At 39.0% G+C, this 21,267-nt stretch overlaps 1 protein-coding gene across 2 annotated transcripts in view; it reads right to left on the bottom strand.

The window, feature by feature from the left end:
* Positions 1–21,267, bottom strand: part of Adk (adenosine kinase) — a 398,197-nt gene that overhangs the window by 121,801 nt on the left and 255,129 nt on the right. For both annotated transcript variants that reach the window (XM_021182427.2, XM_021182428.2), the window contains exon 7: positions 9,772–9,942. In XM_021182427.2, the coding sequence (XP_021038086.1) occupies positions 9,772–9,942 (171 nt within the window). The remainder of the gene's footprint in view (positions 1–9,771; positions 9,943–21,267) is intronic.

The raw sequence follows: 21,267 nt of genomic DNA, 5'->3' as shown, positions 1-21,267 counted from the left end.
CAAGGCATGGAACTAACCAGAGCATTCTCAACAGATGAAATACAAATGGCCGAGAAACACTGTTTTAAAACTTTAATAGCCTCAACCACCAAAAATGCAAATTAAAACTACTTTGAGATTTCACTTTACGTGAGTTGGAATGGCCTAGATTAGATAAACCAAACCAAACCAAACCAAACCAAACCATGAAACATGATATCATATTTTTAAAAAACAAATGTTTTCTAAAATGTGCAAAGGACTAAAATCCTTTGAAAAAGGAAAAGCAAATTCCTTCAGTGCTTAGATATTCAGTAACCCTTACTACTTTTCAGATAGTGGGATACAGTGAAGTCTGAAAGTCAGTGTATGGACGGACATAGTCTTTGCAACAGAAAACACATGACCAAGCAATTATAATTATGAAAGTAATTATAAAACAGCATAAACATTATAACGACACACGAAGCAATCACATTCAAAACTGATCTAAAGCAGGGGAAGGATAGCTTCTGCCAGGTAGAGCTGAGAGGGTGAGCGCAGGACAGGGGTATTTATTGCACATGAACTGTGGGGTGAGAATGTTAAACAAGCACAGAATAAGGACTTTTTCATAATTATGCAATGTTTTAAAAAATAAGCAAAAAGAGATGAATGCCCTAAGATGATCACTTTTAATCTCTGGTATAGTAGTAGTAGTAATAATAATAAAAATAGCACATATTATACGAAATTATTATAATTATATATTATTTTATTAATATAAAATTTAATAAAGAGATTTAATAATATGCTGATTATAACATGTCATATTATAAATAATGTGTGATATTATTATAATAAATAATAATAATTATTGCTTCTTCCAAGACAAGGTTTCTCTGTGTAGCCTTGGCTGTCCTGGAACTTGCTCTGTAGACCAAGCTGGCCTCAAACTCAGAAATCCGCCTGCCTCTGCTTCCAGATTGCTGGGATTAAAGGCGTGCCCCACGGCTGCCTGGCATCTGGCATTAATTTTTTATTATATAGAAACGAATTAGTTGGGAAGAACAGAAAATTTGTCTTAATTCAGTTTAATTTTCATAAAAGCAATGAATATTTTGGAAATAAAGTGACATTTTTACTGTTCTAATGAATGTAATTTGATGGCAATGTTTTAGAAGCAATTTATAATCAAATATTCAAACATAAGTGCTAGGAGCATAGCTTTGACAGGCTTCTTGCATAGCATTCGAAAGGGTTTGGCTTTCATCTCCAGCACTGCAAAAACAAAAAACAAAAAAATCAGAAACAGGCATAGCTGCTGAAGTATGAAAATATATATGAATCATTTGGAGAGGAATTTGGAACGATCTATAAAACGGTGTAAGTACTATTCCTTTGAGCCACTGTTCCCACTTCTAGGAATTCACCCTGAAAAAGCACCTCTAGTAATGAAAAACACAGGTAGAAAGACTTGTTTTTACTGTGAGATTCTGGGAATGCCCTAAGAGCTCACATAGTGTGTTCATACAATGGGGAACCATTTGGCTTTAAGAAACAAGAGATGCTGTGGAAGGATAAAGACATAGTTGTTGAAAAAAAAGCCAAGTACAAAGCAGACCTATATATACTGTGCAGCTTCCTATAAAGCAAAGAACTGTGTTTAAAGAAACACATGAATTTGAGCCAGAAATTACTGAGATTTAGAAACATGCTTAGTTAGAGCTGGGGCCTAGCTGATAGAGGGCCTGCCCAAGAGTATGAAGTCCTGGGGTCAGTCCCCAGCATCGTATAAAATGGTGGGTATAGGCAGAAGGATCAAGGTGGTCTTCAGTTACATGGTGAAGTTGAGGGCAGTTTGGGTTACGGGAGAACCAACACAAATCAGGTTTGCACTCAGAGAGGATGAGGAAAGAGGGAGGTGAGGGATGATGGGTGTGATGCTCCTGTTGGACCTTCCCCATTCATACAGAACCACAGCAGTGGTTAGAAATAAGAAACAATTTAAGTAGCCAAACACTAATTTGACAATATATCTCTAGACAATGACAACAAAACCAAAGAAAAACTGCACAGAAACTCTGATCTGGACTTAGGTTAGAAAGTGGGGTGTCTCTGACTCAAGGGTTCTCACAAGGCTGCCATGAGTCTCTAGTCCCCATCTACAGACTGAAGACATTAATCCTTTGTCCTATGGGTCTCCCCACATACTACTCTGAGCCAGGGCCCCAGGAGGAACAGTAAGAGGGAGTGAATGGGGAGAACATGTTAGAAAGACATGGCGGAAACAAATAGAAGTTAAGCTGCACTCATATGATACTACGTTCTGTGCTGACATTTCATTTTCATTCACTGTAAGTTTCCAACACTAAGGGGTCCATTTTCTTGGCCGCACTTATAGTAACCTTAGGTTTGGCTGCATCACAGGCTCCCCTCAGGAGTGCAGAGCTTTATATGAACAGGCCTGGAAAGGTGACTTCCATCCATCATTAACTATATACAGCTCCATTCCTCATATTCAGGTTGAAAGTGGTTTGGTAAAAGGAAAAACCATTTATTTCACAGTTTATTCTGAGTATAAAATAATATATTGGTTTGATGGAGTTTCTAAAACTTAATAATTATATCTTTACAAAGAACCAGAAAATCCTGACCAAAAGACAGTCTGTGAATGAAAATGTGTGTAGGCAAAGCATTGACAGACATGTGGGGGTGATTGCATATATGTCTGCCTAGGAGCAGGCAACAACCTGCCTGCTGCTCTTTAGGAACCCTTTTCTTTTTGAGACAGGATATCTCGTTAGACGTAGAACTGACCAGTTAGCCAGGTTCTGGGGATAAAACTCAGTACTTGCGCTTACAAGGCTTTACTGACTGAGTTCTCCTCCCATTCTACTTAAACAGGTTAGTGAGGATTGAAGAAGCTGCTTAAAAATTTAAAGATTAGCAGTGCAAACAAACAAAAATTAATGAACTCTCTGACCAGCATCACACAATAAAAAGACAGAGGAAAGGCTCACAAATTCCCACTTGGTCTCATAAAAGGATGACTGGAGGCTGAGGCAGAATGACTGCTGTGAGCCCAAGGCTAGCCTGGGCTACTGTGATACCCTGTCTTAAAGCTATCATTTAGGTTCAGGAGATATGGATCAAACACCTAAAGCCAATTTTACTTTTTTCAAAATGTTCTGATGTCTCAAGTAACACTTGTCAGCTTCATCACCAAAAACCACTCAGCAACTTCTCAGTAAGGGGACCACCACACCAGCAAACAGCAGACTTCTCTCCACTGATTGGTAATTCATTTATTACTAAACCACTCAGAGAGTGACAAGAGGGAGGGAGGGAGACATATGAGAGAAAGAGCGGGAGGGAAGGGAGAAAGGAACAGTGGAACCTGTAATACTAGCACTGTGGATGCTGAGGCTGGCCAACTAGGCGATGGAGTGAAACCCTGTCTTACCGACGAAAGCAGCACGTGTGAAATGACTGCATCGGAGAGAAAGCAACCTCAGCTTCCCTGCTCTACACTCTGAAGTTAAAAGCTTTAACCCAAGACTCCCTCCCTGTAAAGAAAAGGGAGTGCAGCAAAATCACCAGAGAAGGATCTGATGAGACAGAGCTATAGAATATCTTTATAAAATTAAGTCATTTGTCAGACTCAAAATAGTACGCACAGAAGGGGGAGGCTAATAAGCAATATATTATTCTCAGTACGTATGAAATAATTCAACAGAGCTCTTCTGGCCAATTTCAAGCTGCATTTTACTACCTTAAATATCTTAAAGTGCACTGTATGGGTGATGTGCTGCTTCACGGTGGAATTAAGTGGTAACTCTTGACAAAGTAGTCATTATAGGAGATAATTGACCTTATTTGAGAACTGAGCATCCTGAGGCAACGTTGAGTGTACTTAATCCTGGCAGGTTAATTATCTAGTGATTAGGAAACCTTAAAAGGTATTACTCTTAAGAACCATTTTCAAAATGACTCTATTCAAAAACTTCTTAATTTAATAATAATGAAAAACAAGAACAATCAAGTTCTTTAGTCATGTACAGGTAGACAATGACTACAAAGCAGCTGGTATGAGCTGGCATCAACAGATATAATTTATAATTATCTGCACGTAGAATGGCCTTTATTAAGCCGACTGCAGGTGAGTTTAGTTGAAAAATGATGCTGCTAAAGAAGATGTTTAAACTTTGAAGATGTTAAAAAATTAATCCAAAACATAATAGCTAAAGAGTTTACATCCTAGAGAAGAGCAAAGCTTCTTCAGTCGATAGAACCTATGAACTCAGGCATTTCATTTAAAAGTGGGAATACAATACAATAATAGGGTTAAGTAAAGATTTTGCTTTATTTAATCATTCATTCATTTATTTTTCTTACTTTTTTAAAAGGCAGGGTCTGGATCTATAGTCTAAGCTGGCCTTGAACTCTTGGCAATCCTCCTGCCGTAGCCTCATCAGCCTAATAAACAATGGCTTAATAAACAATCATAATTGAGAAAAGAAGAATATGTCTCAGTGCATGCTGAATTCCAGGGAAGGCTGTGGGACAGACAAGTGGTGGACCACTTGCTTAGAACGCAAAAGACTCCCATATCTGAACCCTGGAATAAGTGGGTGGGAAGTATTTTGGGGGAAAAAGAGAAAGATTATTCAACTTTAGGAGACAATATACTTCTAAGTCATGCTATAACATGGACAAACTTTGAAAACATTATGGGAAATAAGCTGAGGATGTTAGATAATTATCAAATGAAGCTAATTGTATGAGGCACTTAGTATGTGCAAACTCTTGATGACACACAAAACAAGTGGCTAGCAAGGCTGGGCAGACAGAATATGGGTGGAGTTACTATTTAATATGAATGGAGCTTCTGCTCGAGGGGAAGGGAAAATTCTGCAAATGGACCATGGGAAGGGGTGTGCAGCACTGCCAACATACTAACAGTGAACTGTATGCTGGAAAGTGGATGGAATGCTCAGCTCTGCTCCTTCCTGCCTTCCATGCTGTCTGCCTTTCCAGACAGGAACGTGTAGTATAGTCCAGGCTGACCAAGAATGGCTGATTTTGTTTCTACCTGCCAAATACCCGGAGTACAGGCCTCTGGGGCAGTAGCCAGGCCAGCATCGCACTAACCGAGTTGCATTTGGAGTTCATGTTAAGTACTTCTTACTACAAAACAATAAAGAGAGTAAGTCACATCAGAATACTGGATCAATGATGGCCCTATTCTTCTTAGGATGTATCTAATTATTTCCAAACATTCATTTTTCTTGCCTTTGAAACAGGAACTCAAGTTCCCTGGGTTGGCTTCAAACTTTTGATCCTCCTGCCTCTGCCTTCCAATTGCTAGATGCACAAGCACACATCCTTCCTTCACTAGCTTATGAATTTAACTGTCAGTCTGAATTGAAGAGTGACTGCTAGAAGGTTGGAAACTCTTTCAAATGCAGGGATTTACTCTACCTTGTCATTTACTTTGTTTATAACTTTTTTGAGACAAGAGTTGCAGTAAGTAACCCAGGCTGGCTGGAACCTTCTGTGTAACACTGGTGTGTCTGACACAAGTCTGTCTTCCTTGTAAGTGCAGGACTGCAAGCCTGAGCTGCCACACACGACTTCCTTTTCTGCTCCTCTACACACACAAACACCAGCTTTTCAGAACCCCTAAAATTCTAACTCAGTTCCCCCAGATCAAATATTCTGTATGGATATTCGGCTTAATTCTTAATGCTACAGCCTCAGTGGTTCTCAATCTGTGGGTCACGACCCCTTCGGGAGGTCAAAAGACTCTTTCACAGGGTCATGTAAGGCCACCGGAAAACACAGATACTTACATTACAGTGCTTAACAACAGCAAAATTACAGTTATTAAGTAGCAACGAAAATAATTTTATGGTTGAGAGTGACAACATGAGAACTGTATGAAAGGGTCAGAGCGTTGGGAAGGCAGAGACCCAGTGTGCAAGCGTGCCTTTTACTTGTTTCAGGGGGATCACTGATTACTGTCTGTGGAGGAATAAGGTTGCTGGGCATCTTGTTTTTATTTACTTTCTACTTTTAAATCTGTATTTATTTACTTTATGTGTATGTCTAGGAGAGTATTTTACCCTTTGGGACAGGAGTTAGGGACAGTTTGTGGGTGCTGGCTGAGCCATAGCTCCAGCCCCTGGTTTTTATTTACTCATGTTGAGATAGTTTTGCCTGCAAGCTCCAGGCTAGCCTACAGCATGCAGTATCCTTGCTTCTGCCTCAGAAGTGCTTCAGTCTGTAGTCAGGCACTGCTAGGCCTGTCTTGCTAAAGCACTAAGTTTTTAACTAAGACTACTGGAAAATCATCAAGGCTAGTGTCCAAACCTTTCCAGAAAAAGGAAAGGGACAACCATGTACAAATCAAAGCTAAGTGTGCTTGATATCAGATGATTACCATCATTCTCGGAAATGGAATGTTAAGAAGATTGGGGGGCACTAGGAAGGGAAAAGGGGAAATATAAACTAACCATGTAAGTATACACACACACACATACATTTCTTGTTAACTACATTTTACATTGCAGTGCATTTTTACAACAAAAATGGTTTCTTTCTTTAAGTACCAGAGATAATTTATTCTTATTACTAAAGTATTCAAGGAGAACAATGGTAATATGTTCAAAAGGTAAAACATTAATCTACTTGCACTTTGTAATCGAATACAATATCATCTTTATTATCCCTATTAAACTGTATCATCTTAGCTGATATTTCTAGCTGATTACCACTTAAACCATCTGATTCTGACATCCAACTTACTTGATATCATTAAGGTGCTGCATTGTTTGACTTTGTACTATATGCAAATGCAGCTTCATCCAACCGCACCACTAAAGCGCAGAGCACACATTGAGTAGCACACTCAGTAGCTGTGCACTCATCAGAAGTCCTTTAAAGACTGCTTCATAAAATACCAACACATTGGATCACTCTGAAGCCACCTTTAGTCTATAGTTCATATAATGACAGACCTTACAAGGGACTTGGCTTCTATTAGTTATTGATTTGCCAAAATAGGCTTTACTACATGAATATTTGTTGAAATAAATGCAAATGAACAGGATTCACAAACAAAAGACAAGAAAAAGTTGTTCAACATGACATGTAGTCATGTAGCAGCTTACAGTTTTGTCTCCTAGGTATGAAAATATTGCTAAACAATCAATACTAAAACATAATCTAATGTTACTAGTTTGTAGAATCAATCTATATAAAATTGTTAACCATGTGTAAGACAAACCTTATCATTATAAGGGCTGAATTCAGTGTTAATTAAGCACATTCACAGCTGTGTGTAGCCATCACCACTGTCCACCCCTGCCCTGTACCACTAGGATCCACTGTTCCATTGTTTGGTTTGAATTTACTTAAACCTCCCACCATGGTGCTGGGTTTGAATGTCTGGAACTTCCTATAGTAAGCAGTCACTCTACCCTCAGCTGCACTCCCAGGCCTATACAGAAATCCAATGCTTGTTTGCTGCATCTGCCTTTTTAAGCTTTACAGAATTTTTAAAGACATTCATAAAGCAAGTGAATGGAGGTTTCTTTTCTTTGATATTTAATAATAATAATAATATACATATATATTATATATATATATAAAAGAATTTTTCCTCATTAAAAATTTGATTTGCAGCTGAGCATGGTGGCCTATACCTTTAATCCCAGTACTTAGGAAACAGAGGCAGGCAGATATCTGTGAGTTCAAATCCAGCCTGGTCTACAGAGTGAATTCTAGAACAAGGACACAAAGAAACCTTGTCTCAAAAACTAAACCAAGCCAAACAAAACCAACCAACCAACCAACCAATGACACCAATATAATCGCTTTGCCTAGACCACTGGCTACTGTGAATAATGTTGAAACACACTGGTGTGTAAGCCCTTGAGTTTTGCTTTTAGTTTTGGGACAGACTAAGAAGTTGAATTGCTGAGTTATGTTAATAACTCTATGTTCAATTTTTTTGTCAATTTACTAAACTATTTTCCATGAAAGTTTTATAAACTCACATTATAACCAGCAATACACAGGCTTCAGTTTCTCCATCAGGTTTACCCAATGAAGCAGTGTCTAATTTTAGGCTCATTTACGTTTCGATGTTGACTGTCTTTTCATGTGTTTACTGACCATCTGTAAAGTGGGCATTTTTTTTTTTTTGGAGAACTGTTTACTTAAGTCCTTTGACCAATGCATGTATGCAAATGTATAAATATATGTGTGGCTGTTTTAAGACCATCTCCCTGTACACAGCCCAGGGTGGCCTCAGCATTTGATCCTCTGCTTCAACCTCCAGAGTAAAAGGACGCATCCCCATGACCAGATTCTCTGGCCACTTTTTAAATGTGCTTTAGTTGGTTTCCTTGCCGTGGGGTTATATATTTGGACATTGATAACTACTCTCCAACTGTACGGGTGTTTGTGGTTCTGTATTCTGGAGCGTGTTCTTTGAAGCAAGAAACCATTCTTTTGGTTTTGTTATGTAAGGTCTCTCTTTGTACCAACCTGGCCTTAGACACGCTATCTATCCTCCTGTATATGTATCCTCAGTGATGTGTTTCAGGTGTGTTCGTATATTCTTGGCCATAAAAGTACTTAATTTTTGATTAATTCTAATTAACCTTTTATTTTTTGACTATTGCTTTGCTTATCACACTTGTTTTTTTAAAGGGGAGTGGGTGGGGGAGCGTGTGGGGGACTTTTGGGATAGCATTGGAAATGTAATTGAAATAAATACCCAATTAAAAAAATACGGAAAAAAAAAGTGAAGACCATTTTGATATCATCGACATTTTCTGTAAACATAAAAGTCACTTTGGAGGGATTATTCTTTTCTGCCTCCCTAAGTCTCTTCTCTTTAGCATCAATCAATGATTAGTGCCTTTATACATAATTTGCATTTATTTATTTGACTATTTATTTATTGCATGTGCACACCAGGCTGCACATGTGCAGATTCTAGGGTGATCAATGTAACAGAAACTCCCAACATTCATAAAAGTTCATCAATATGGCTAACATCACTTGAAGGTCAGTCACAGCTTCCCCTAGTCTATGCCATGGATTTTTAAAGTTTTCCCTGATTTATGGGAGAAAATACATCACTGTTTAAAAGAAGAAGCTGTAACATTTCAAGTGAAATTCTACTGTAACATTTTCAACTATGATATACAAATAGTTCCAAAATTACCTCAGTAAAATAAAGATTATAATATCAATATTTACTCATAATTTATTAACTTTACATAGATTCAGACATAAGATTTTAAAGGTGAGGAAAGGTTTTTTTTTGTTTTTGTTCCTTTAAGTCTAGGTGTGGTCACAGTTGTAAGTCACAGATGCATCTGCAGAGGTGAGAAAATGCAGAGGAGGGATGACTCTCACCATGTGTAACTTAATTCCCAATGATTTCATCTTTAAACAATCATTTTAATAAGAAGTTATTCTTTAGGAAATACAGAAAATACAGTGCTAGAGAAATGCACACTGAGTGAATCTTATTCAATCACCAAAATTTACTTATTTTTTCTTTATATTATACCTAAGTTTATTTTTATGCATTCCTAAACATACACACAGTCCCAAACAGAGAAGCTATTTTTTTTTTTTGTTGTTGTTGTTTTGTTTTGTTTTGTCTTGTTTTTTGGAGACAGGATCTCAACTCATAGAGGTCTGCCTGCCTTTACCTCCTGAATGCTGGGGTTAAAGCACTGTACGACAACACCTTAGATTATTTTGTTTTGTCTTTCTAAAGCAACTCACCGTCTCATTTCCAAAGAGGATATCAACATAAGGCATGACGTCCATCAAGGCTTCCTTGAAGAACTGGCTAATGAACGGTGCAGACAGGTTCAAAGTGAAGACCCTGTTGTTCTCGGCAGCGTAGCGAGCCACTTTCAATACCGACTCTGGGGAGACTGTGAGAAAAAAGCCCTGGAACAAGACAAAAGGAGATGAAATTAGAACGGTCACGTCCATACAGCTTAAGTGAGAAAAAGAAGAACTGGGTGTATGTTTATGAATGCCTAAATAAAACCTTAAATTGGGGGTAAGTATCCTAGATGATTATACAAGATTCACTCAAATACCAATGCTTGTACAAACTTAATATAAAGTCCACAGCAGAAATGGCAGTATTTAACTAGAAAAACATTTATCACGTGAGCACTATATGTTTGATACATGCCATTACTATGAAGAAACATATATTTCATATTAGATTTTATATATGCACTACCAAGAATACTTGGAACCTATAAAACAAAAATATTCAAGAAAATACTAAGTACATTTAAATTTCAGAAATACAAATGGAGGCAGATGGAATCCTAGCTTTTTATAAACATTCATCATCTTTTCATTGGTTTAGACATAATGTTTATGAAGAGATTAGTTTATTTATTATCTTAAAAATACAGAAGTGGGAACAAAACACCCATGGAAGGAATTACAGAGACAAAGTTTGGAGCTGAGACGAAAGGATGGACCATCTAGAGACTGCCACACTCGGGGATTCATCCAAGATTAAGCCTCCAAACGCAGACACCATCGCATACACCAGCAAGATTTTGCTGAAAGGACCCTGATATAGCTGTGTCTTGTGAGGTGATGCCAGTGCCTGGAAACACAGAAGTGAATGCTCACAGTCAGCTATTGGATGGAACACAGGGTCCCCAATGGAGGAGCTAGAGAAAGTACACAAGGAGATGAAGGGGTCTGCAACCCTATAGGTGGAACAACAATATGAACTAACCAGTACCCCCAGAGCTCATGTCTCTAGCTGCATATGTAGCAGAAGATGGCCTAGTCGGCCATCATTGGGAAGAGAGGCCCCTTGGTCTTGCAAACTTTATATGCCCCAGTACAGGGAAACGCCAGGGCCAAGAAGTAGGAGTGGGAGGGGTAGGGAAGTGGGGGGGGGGAGGGTAGGGAGGGACTTTTGGGATAGCATTTGAAATGTAAATGAAGACAATACCTAATAAAAATATAATTAAAAACAGTTTAAGAAAATATATCTTAACTAAATTTATTTGATCTTACTTTTCTAGTCCCCTCCATTATTAACCAATGATAGCTGGAGAGTTCTAGAAGTCTGGAAATTACAGGTGTGTGCCACAATGCCTGGATTTTTTTTTTGTTTGTTTGTTTTGTTTTTGTTTTTGTTTTGAGACAGGGTTTCTCTGTGTAGCCCTGGCTGTCCTGGAACTCACTCTGTAGACCAGGCTGGCCTCGAACTCAGAAATTCGCCTGCCTCTGCCTCCCTGAGTGCTGGGGTTAAAGGCGTGCGCCACCACGCCCGGCTGGATGTTTTATAATTTTTAAATAGTAAGAAAATAATCTAGGGCTATAACATAAAGTTAGTTTCATGCCAGGAAAGCCATATTTTAAAATACTGTTTATTTACATTTCTCAGGATTAAAATCTTCTCAGCATATATTAATGTTTTCTGGATGGAGATACAGGCAGATATGGACAGATGTGAAAGAAGGTGGTTAGGGAGGTATAGAGAGGAGACGAATCCAGGGGTTTGTGGGGCAGTTAAGAGGCATAGAATAGCCACATGGGAGTGCGGGAAGGAGTGTGACTAGAGAAATAGGCAAGAAAGCCAAACGGGACAGCAACAATTTACCAACAACTAATAACAGCCTGCCTTTGCTGTGTAAGAGAAAGCCACGCTGGAGTTCTAAGTATGAAACCCAGAGACTATTTAAGATGTAAAAGGCAAGAAGTAGAATTCAAAGATGATGTTTAAATATATATATATATTTTAAAAATCTGGTTTTATTGTTGAATAGAAAAGTCCAGAATAAGATTAGGGTCACATTGTAAATACAACATCTACTCAGAGTGTCCATGAAAATGAGTCATGAGAAATATGTTAGAAGAAGGTTGTGATTCTGACTACCAAGGGAGGGGATGTGGACCAATAAGAGAACACATGAAAGCAAGGCAGAAAAGGAGAGAATGATGGAGGGCAAACAAGGAGAATGGTGAGGCAGAGATGAAGGCACTGGGCACACAGGATGTGATGACAGATAAAGGCACTTGCTGTGAGAGTAAACTACAGAGGGGTAGAAGGACTGGGGAGAGAACAACAGTAAGCAATATCAATCAAGCCCAGAGATAATCAGTGAATGTTGATACAACCATCTGAAATCTACTGATTAGTTCTGGTGTACCAGGCACTGGACTAACACCTTCCAATTTATCAATTACTATGAAATATATGTCATGCATACTGTTCATCACTCTCATTTAGTAAACAATTCTGAAATCAAAACAGTGGAACTGGATTTTGATGAAAGAGGGAATGAGAGGTCGGTTCTTTTCCGGGGGTTGGTTTGTTTGACACAGGGTCTGCCATGCATCTCAGGCTAGCTTTGGATTCCAAATCCTATGGTCTCTTCCCCCAAGGGCTGGATAACAAGCTCAAAGCCCAGGCCTAGCTTCAGAGGACAGTAATTAAGCATGTATTTTGACCATTCCTTCTTTTCAAATACAGTGAAGAAACAGAAGCAAAAACTAAGGGAGGGTAATCAGAGCAAAGAACCCGGTGTGTGTGTGTGCGTGGCTTGTTTTAAACTAGGCAAAAAGAAGAGAAAATAATGACAACATGCAAGAAATGGCTTTAAATGGCTGTGAAAATCCCAGGCACAATCTTTTACACCTGTATTTTCAGCACTTGGTAGGCCGAGCCTGAAAGATTGCAGAAGCCAAAGCCAGTCTAGGCAATATAAATGAGACCCAGTCTTCCACAACAAACTAAAGTTAACTGTCCACCTAAACAAACAAGCTACAGTTACAGAGTTTTATAAAGTATCAACTTGTAATTGAAAGGCTAGTCCCTTACATCATAGGAGGACACAGAACTCTGAAGAGAGAAAAATAGAACCTTTTCCCAATTACTTTCATATGTCAGGTTGATCATAAATTCTGAAAGAATAAATTTTGTGGTGGCGGTCACTTGTATTAGAATCCAATTGTGAAGGCAGTTTGTTGCCCTTATGCATTCAGAAAATCAAGAGAGACTTTTAAAGCTGCAATTGTGTTGGGGCTCAGGACACTGTACACTAAGATATGGTACCTTGGAAATAGGAGAAAAGAGCAGAGGTATGGTACTTCTGTGTGAAGTTCCCATTCTACATGAAAGTAGGCCACAAGAACCTCACTCTAGAGTCCTGTCCCATTCCTGGAGGACAAGAAGAATCCAGGAAGACAAGGTCTGTTCAATGCTATTTCCTCACATGTCACTTGATACCATTAGATATTACATCATATCCTCTTTGCCTAATCTTGATTCTGTAAAAGATTATTTCTTCAGATTTTACATAAAATGGTTTTCCCAAGGCTGTGAGACTTCACTTCTAAATGTTCCTGTGTCCCCTGAAAGCCTGCCAAATAGATTTGCAGTGTCATATGAACACCAGCCACAATCCTTGCAATGGCTATCACAAATGATGTTTCTTACCATAATAACATAATGTTTTCACATTTAGAAACTCCGTGCCGCTATTCCTAACCATGATTCAATTATTCTAAAAGGTAATGTTTGAAACACTATTAAAAAATATTCCCAACGTTTTTCCTTTAGACACATGCCACTTGAAAACTATCAGTACCTCAGCTGCGTTCCTTGCTGTTTCAGTCACCAAGAGAATTAAATGAAGCGGTTTCTACAGCAAGTCTCTGTAGTAGTATGTATATATTTGCTTTTTTAGTCCTTTATTTAATGAGAAGAGTTTTAAAGCTTCCCTCTCTTATTTTTCTCCAAACTGTTACAGCATGAAATAGAAGCCTCCCCGAGCTAGCGTTCTGCCAGCTGTGGATTAACCACAGCCGGCCACAGAATGGGCTATATAAATAGTAACCTGGTCAAATAATTAGGCTTCTCCCCAGCTTCAGACTGAAAATTTGATCTCTGCTCAAATACATATGATTGTAATTTAAGTCACAGAACAGTATGCCTCCAGAGTCTAAATTTGGCCTGATTCCAAATCTATGTGTGTTGTATGTGTTTTACTTTAGAATATATAACATAATAGTATTGTAATATGGATGGTATATATTTGATTTTTGTGAATTTTATAAATAGGCAAAAAACATTAGCTTCTAAATAAGTAGTACATGTACAACTTAATTACATTTTAAACAATCTCTTACTTTGTAAAGTAAATATTCACAATTTAAACAAGTTGGGATTTGTGCTGTAAGATGGCAAAGACTGTTAAAATGTATGCCAACCATAACTTTTCTTCCCAGATTTATAACCTTTGCTGAGGCGCGTACTCTAGCCTACCGCACGACCAAGAGTCAAAACAGTACTGCTACAAAACGAATCGTTCTGTTCATGTTAGGTTTGTAATACAAGTAAGTCAGGAGTCTATATGTGTGTGCTTTAGAAAAACACTCTATATATCCAGCAAAGTCTTGGGATTTTGTATTTATGGATGTCTGTTTATCCAGTTAGCTCTGTATGTCTCTCCCTGTAAACAACTCAAAAGACAGTTTACATATTTACAGATGGGAAAAATGCTTATCAGAATTAAGAACACAGGGGGATATCTTCATTCATTACAAACAAACAAACAAACAAAAAAAAAAACGAAGATTGGGGTAAAAGACCATTTTAGCAAAGCTTGATTTACTGCCTGGAAATCTTAACCACTCTAAGGGATTTCTCAGGGTATTTCAAATATAGTTAAAAAAAAATGAAATATACAAAGACAAAGGGAAACAATTTTTTCTTCACCAGTATTTACTTCACTTCAGAGTCATTATTTGGGATTCTTTTTAAATGTCTTTACCTAAGAATGTAAGCTTCGGAATGATATCCATTAACAGTTATTTGAGGTATGAAACATATATGTGTGTGTACACAGACACTTATATAAATATAAGTTTTTACTGATTCAAAGAAAATAGAATAATGGGGGTGTTGGCGACTGCCGGCAATCCCAGCATTCAATAGGCTGAAGTAGGGGGTTCAAGAACACAAATATGGTACCATGCTCACAGAAGCTTCAAGGCCAGCTTGGGCTAAACAAGACCTTGTCAGAAATAAAACATAGAAGTATACAGAGTGACAGTGACTCTGACTGAATGGACACACTAAGACAAACTGGGATGGGAAAGGAGACCTTTGCCTGTGCTATCATGAAATACTGATCAGGGTATCCTAGGAGGGCAGAAGCAAACAACGTCATTTTATAATACTGAGTCTCAGCTGTGTCTCCCTAGTCCTAGAGCAAATGCATACCGGCATTAAGACGTACGCAGTGGTAGCTGAGTGGTTCAGCATCCTTGTGCACTTCACATATAAAGAGCAAGCAAACACTCAGCTTGGCTGATTGCTAGGGACTTGTAGTTTATCCCCACCTCTAGACACATAGCCATATGAATTCTAGTTTGATTACAAGTTTTTTTTGTTTTTAATTATAGACTCTATAACAAAAGAAAAGTAAATATCATACTTCTCAAGTATGAAATTATTTCCAAGGACAGAACTAAAGAAATACTGTCTTAGAAATATTAAGATCCTCGCTCACTCAAACAGAAGACTGGGAAAGGTGGCAAAGGATAAATAAATACATCCACTCTGTAAAGAGCCTGAGAAATAGCTGGGCAGGATGTTCTGTTTGGAGTGTGAGGTCTTCCTAGGCTATGTCCTGGCCCTTTTTGGCCAGTCTGACTCATCTCCCCAGATTGAACTTCCTAGTAAAGGCCAATGTAGATGGACAAAGGCTCTTTTCTAACCATCAACAATGTTTAAGGTGGTGAAGGGTGGAGCTCAAGGCCAACCACACCTAGGCCAGAGCTCCATCAGTGAGCAGCAGTCCCAGCCTGAAGCAGGCATACAGAATGCTGCCGAAGAGTAACGGGCAGACTGAGGAAGGATCTGAAAACACACACAGTCAACAAACTCCTACTCCTGACAACTTGCTTATGTGCTGGATCTGAAATATCTTCCCACATGCTCATGACTTTGAACATGTCATTTCTTCCTGGAGGTGTGCTGTTACATGTCAGACACAGGCCTGCCTAGCAGAGAGGTCAATAAGTTCAGGCATTTGAAATACACCCACTGCAGCCGGATGTGGTGGCGCACACCTTTAATCCCAGCATTTGGGAGGCAGAGGCAGGCGATTTCTGAGTTCGAGACCAGCCTGGTCTACTGAGTGAGTTCCAGGACAGCCAGGGCTACACAGAGAAACCCTGTCTCAAAAAAACAAAAAACAAAAACCAACAACAACAACAAAAAAACACTCACTGCATTTTGACCTGTGCTTTCAGCTTGTAGATTTCTAAGTAGTCAAACCAAAGCAGGTCAAAACAAACAAACAAAACCCGAAGCAAAACCAAAGCAAAACCCTAAGAAACAGACTACCCTTAGCTGGGAAATTTTATGTTACAATGAAATACATTATTACCCTGCCTTTTAAAAATGTTTGAATGTTGCTATTATATTTAAACTACAAATGTAGTTTATAACATCTCCAGAGGAAAAGGGCTGTTGTAGGGAATATTTTGCAGACATTACAAAGGATGAGAGCTAAGCAGTAAAGGTAACATTTCATGGTCCATATGTGTTTAATCAAACATGACAAAGGTAGTATATGTACTGTTAGTGTGATTACAAACTGTATTACATCAATGTAAAATAAATGGCAATGGTGGCACACGCCATTAACCTTAGCACATGGGAGGCAGAGGCAGGTGGATCTTTGTGAGTTCGAGGCCAGCTTGGCCTACAGAGGGAGTTCCAGGACAGCCAGGACTACACACTAAAATAAAACCCTGTCTTGAAAAACATAAACAAAACAAAACAAAACAAAACAAAACAAACGATGAGAAGGGATGCAAGAAGACAGAGCAGGAGTGGTAAGGCCTAGGTAGGGCGAGCTGGATGCTGCTGCTAATTTATTTTAAAAATTAGTGCTATGGTTACTTATGCTGCAGATAAAGACATTTAAAAACCAGAGTTAGTTTGTTCGATTGAAATGAATATCTACACAGTCAGAAGACATTTATAAATACCGAGAATATTGATTCAATAAACAAGAGTAAGTACAGATAAACGGCTGAGGATAATTCTACATTTCTTCTTGCACAAGGCTCAAAAAGGAACAAGCTAAATGTGCAATTAGTGACTTTAGTAAATATAAACCACTATTTACAGAAACAGAAGGGAACGAAAAAAAATGTATACTTAAAAAAAGAAAAGAAAAAAGAACAACAGAGTCCCAGGAAGCCTAGACTAGCGCTACAGCGGGAAGAAGGCGGAGTGCCAGATGCCTGTCTCAAGATGTACCACTGTTGTCTGTTTTAAAGAATATAATTAGCCTGTTTTCAGTGCTGTAACTAAGGTGCCATAGTAACATCAGTTGGAGAACAGGGTTGTGAGAGTGAATAAATTAGTAGTCAAAAATAACCAACCCAACACCCAGATAACATGTTTTTCTCCTCTTAGTGGCTGCTACATGTTCTGTGAAACTCCCAGAGAGTAAAATACGTCTCCTTGTAGGAGTGGGAGAGATCAAACACAAATTATGACAAGCCATAGTTCATTGCTGCTGCAAGGACAACACTGGCTTTGACAACCATTAAGATAATGCATAAACCATTTGCAGTTATGATACTATGATATGCAGTCCTTCATGTGAATGACAGCAACTGAACCGCCAGAAGAAATAACTACGATGAGGACACCAGTGATGGCTGTGAGGTTTGCCACAGCGGTCAGAACATGTTGTGTCACGGGAACAGAAGGGAACCACTCCCCTCTGTCTTTCTGCCTCTGCAGAGCGTAGAAAGCACAAACACAACCACCCATTTCTCAAATATATACATCTTTACAAGGACTAAAATACCAGCAACTTTAAGTAGACCATTCTTACCATCAATGAAGAAGCCAGTTTTCTTTGATCACATGTAAGTTCCTCAAATATAAACACATGAACACTCAAACAACCAAACAACCAAAGCAAAGACATAAAGCAGAAAGGTGTTGTCAAAGGAACATGGATTTTAGGAGGGCAACATATATGGATATTTAAGCTCATTTTGCTGGAAGAGAGAATACAAGCTATCTTAGCAGTCCGTTTGAGGGGGAAATATATGTACACCAAACTGAAACACACCTTGAAATAATATGTATAAACACACACACACACACACACACACACACACACACACACACACACACGGCCACAGAGTCTGGGGAGACGGCTCAGCACCGCAGAGCTATGCTGTTCTTGCAGTGGACACTAGTTTAGTTCCAGCAACCACACTGAGCTTACAACCACTTGTCTGTAAGTGTAGCTCCAGGGGATTGAACCACTGGCCCCTGCAGACGCTGGAACTTAGGTGCGCACATCAAACATACAAATACTCTTTAAATGTTTTATATAGGGCTGGAGAGATGGCTCAGCAGTTAAGAGCACTGACTGCTCTTCCAGAGGTCCTGAGTTCAATTCTTAGCAACCACATGGGGGCTCACAATCATGTGTAATGAGCATCCGATGCCATTTCCTGGTGTGTCTGAAGACAGCAGTGTGCCCACATACATGAAATAAATAAATAAATAAATAAATCTTTAAAAAAGTTTTATATAAAAAATCTACAGCAGTCCAACAGTTTTCAAAAGTTAGTGTTAGGGATCAGGAATGGTATGGAGAAATAACATAAATGGCGCTGTAACCAGGTCGAGCGACTGCAGCTCGGTGAGACCTCAGGGGATGGATGAGGGAGACCTCAGGGGACGGATGGGTGAGACCTCAGGGGATGGATGAGTGAGACCTCAGGGGACGGATGGGTGAGACCTCAGGGGACTCCACCTTCCGTGATTGAAAGTGAGGATTCCTGCTTTCCTTTGCTCTCTTCCTTCTCCTTCACTGCTCTTGAACTTGTGGGTGGAAGTAACTCCCAGACCTCTTAGTACGCTTATTTTAGGTTTTGCCAATCTGTCCCTTACTAACTGTGGGCTTTGGGCAGTCCTAACATCTCTAGACCTTACTGTTCTCATCTTTAGGCTGGGAATAATAAAACTTCAAGGCTGTAAGAATTAAATCAGAACACAACACAATGCAAGATATCAAGAATATGAATTTAAGCATATTTACACTGTATTAATATATTACCACAGAAATATAAACAGTGCCCCTCCCTTAGGAATGACAAGTTCTTTTTACAGCCCTCAGTTAAAATGCTAAACAAAAATGTGCTCTTTAGCTGAGCCCCTTTGAAATATAAATACATAAAACAAACCCCATCACTCCCGTTCCAAAAGCTTGCCATGCCTCTTCTCTCTCCTTGATTTAATCATCCCATGTTCCGCTGACAGATTAATCACCCTGATCATTCTGCTTCTCCTAGTAAATTAAATCCAAATGCCTCACACCCAGCACTCAACTCTCCACAGCAGCGCTCCAACTTACATAGCCAGCCAGCTGCAGCCTCCATGTTTCCACACATCTGTCCATACTTCAGTCACACACAGTGAGCTGTCTCTCCCAAACAAATCTTCAGTCTTTATACTGTCCCATGAAATGTCCATTACTTGACCTCTTAGAATTGGGCTGCTACCTCCAGGTCTTCAGCCTTCCTTCACCCCACAGACAGATCTACTCATTGCTCTTTGAACTTCCAAAACAGGCAACATGAGTTGAATAAGTGATCTGATGTCCTTAATAACATAAGGGTCTCACATTCCTTACCACCTTTAAAGGGGGAGCACATCCATTACTCTCCTGGAGCACAGAGCACAGTGCAACTGAGGGTTTTCTTTTTTTAAAACTTTAAATAAATTCCTCTGTCACTGAAGTGCTATTTTGAAAACAATGAAAATTAAAGACTGATGTATTTTTATATACTTATGGAAGTGTGTATCCATTTTAGAGTTAGGCAATTCCTCCTAGTTCATAGGATCTGAAACTTCCTCAGTTCACAGAACCTTTACAGTTTGTTATTTTCCACGGTGTCCCAGCAGATGCCTAACAGTTCTGTTTTGTAGCGAGTAGGCCCAAACAACTTAATGAGTAACATCTTAACAATTTGATGCAAGTTTGAGAACAAAATTACATATAAATTGAAGGAAAGAAAATCATTGAAGTCACCACATTATACTCAACTGGGAAATGTGACCGTGCGGAGCCTTGCATAACCCTTCCAGCCTTTCATTCCAACCAAACACTGCAGTTCTCCTTCCTGCTGCAGTGACTTTCAGAAAGTACTACCTTCTAAGTACCAACCATTCCCTAGTTATAACATCATCCCTGAGGAACTTAGGCCAATCTGATGTTGAAACTGATGCAAAAAAAAAAAAAAAAATCCTAGAGCAATCTTGGGGGTTTTCTCTGGGATGTCTTGGGTACAGTTTGGGCACTTAAAAGTTATTTGAAGAAAATACCTTAACGTAAACTATTTTTACTTGAGAAAGCTGAAGCCATTCATGGCCATAGTTCAATGCACTGAGGAAAAAGAAATAATTTTCTCTGTATGAAGCCACACAAGTAAACTTGTACATTTGGTGGCATTCTGGAGAGCAGCGTGAGGGCATTCTATGAGGAGATGGCCCCGAGAAGCAGATAGCGGCAGGTACCACACCTGCCTGTGCTGGATGATGTAAGCCTTCAGCAAAGCGGACACTCGACAAGTCTTGATTATGTACCTTATAGATTACTGCAGTCTTTCTCTACTAACTAAAATACTCCACACAAAAAAGCTTTCTACTTCCCTAAAATATGAAACTGATAACCAGACATTAGGCATCCTCTTACTTTCTGATCTAATCTACAGTGGTTCACACTGATGAACGCTTAGAATCAGCCCCGTGGGCTCCTAGCTAACCCAGGAACAAAGCCTGTGCCCCTGATACTCTCTCAGAATCTGTTCCTCATCTTCATTTGGCCATAAAAAGAGATGCTTTTTGCAAAGTGCTCAATAAACTTGTAGCTTTTCAGGGTTCATGACTCCTGCTGAAAGTACTCGCCTGTTAGTAAAAGGTAACAACGTACAATACTTAAAATAACGAGTATGCTCGAGTCACAATAAAACTTTATTCACAACAACAGAGTCACTCTTGCTGAAAACAATGTAGATAACAATTATGTTGAGAAATGTCTACAGGAAATTCACTAGGCTAAGGAAGTAAGAGAGTGTACCTTTCTCTTTATAGTAGAAAACATTAAAACATTGAAAATTAAGGGCTGTAGTGACGGCTCAGGTGATAAGAGGCCTTGTTTCCCTTGCAGAGCTCACAGG

This window comes from Mus caroli, chromosome 14 (genome assembly GCF_900094665.2).
Source record: "Mus caroli chromosome 14, CAROLI_EIJ_v1.1, whole genome shotgun sequence".
NCBI classification, from domain to species: Eukaryota; Metazoa; Chordata; class Mammalia; order Rodentia; family Muridae; genus Mus; species Mus caroli.
Note: the sequence above shows the minus strand (reverse complement) of the source record. Positions and strands in the feature narration are given on the sequence as shown.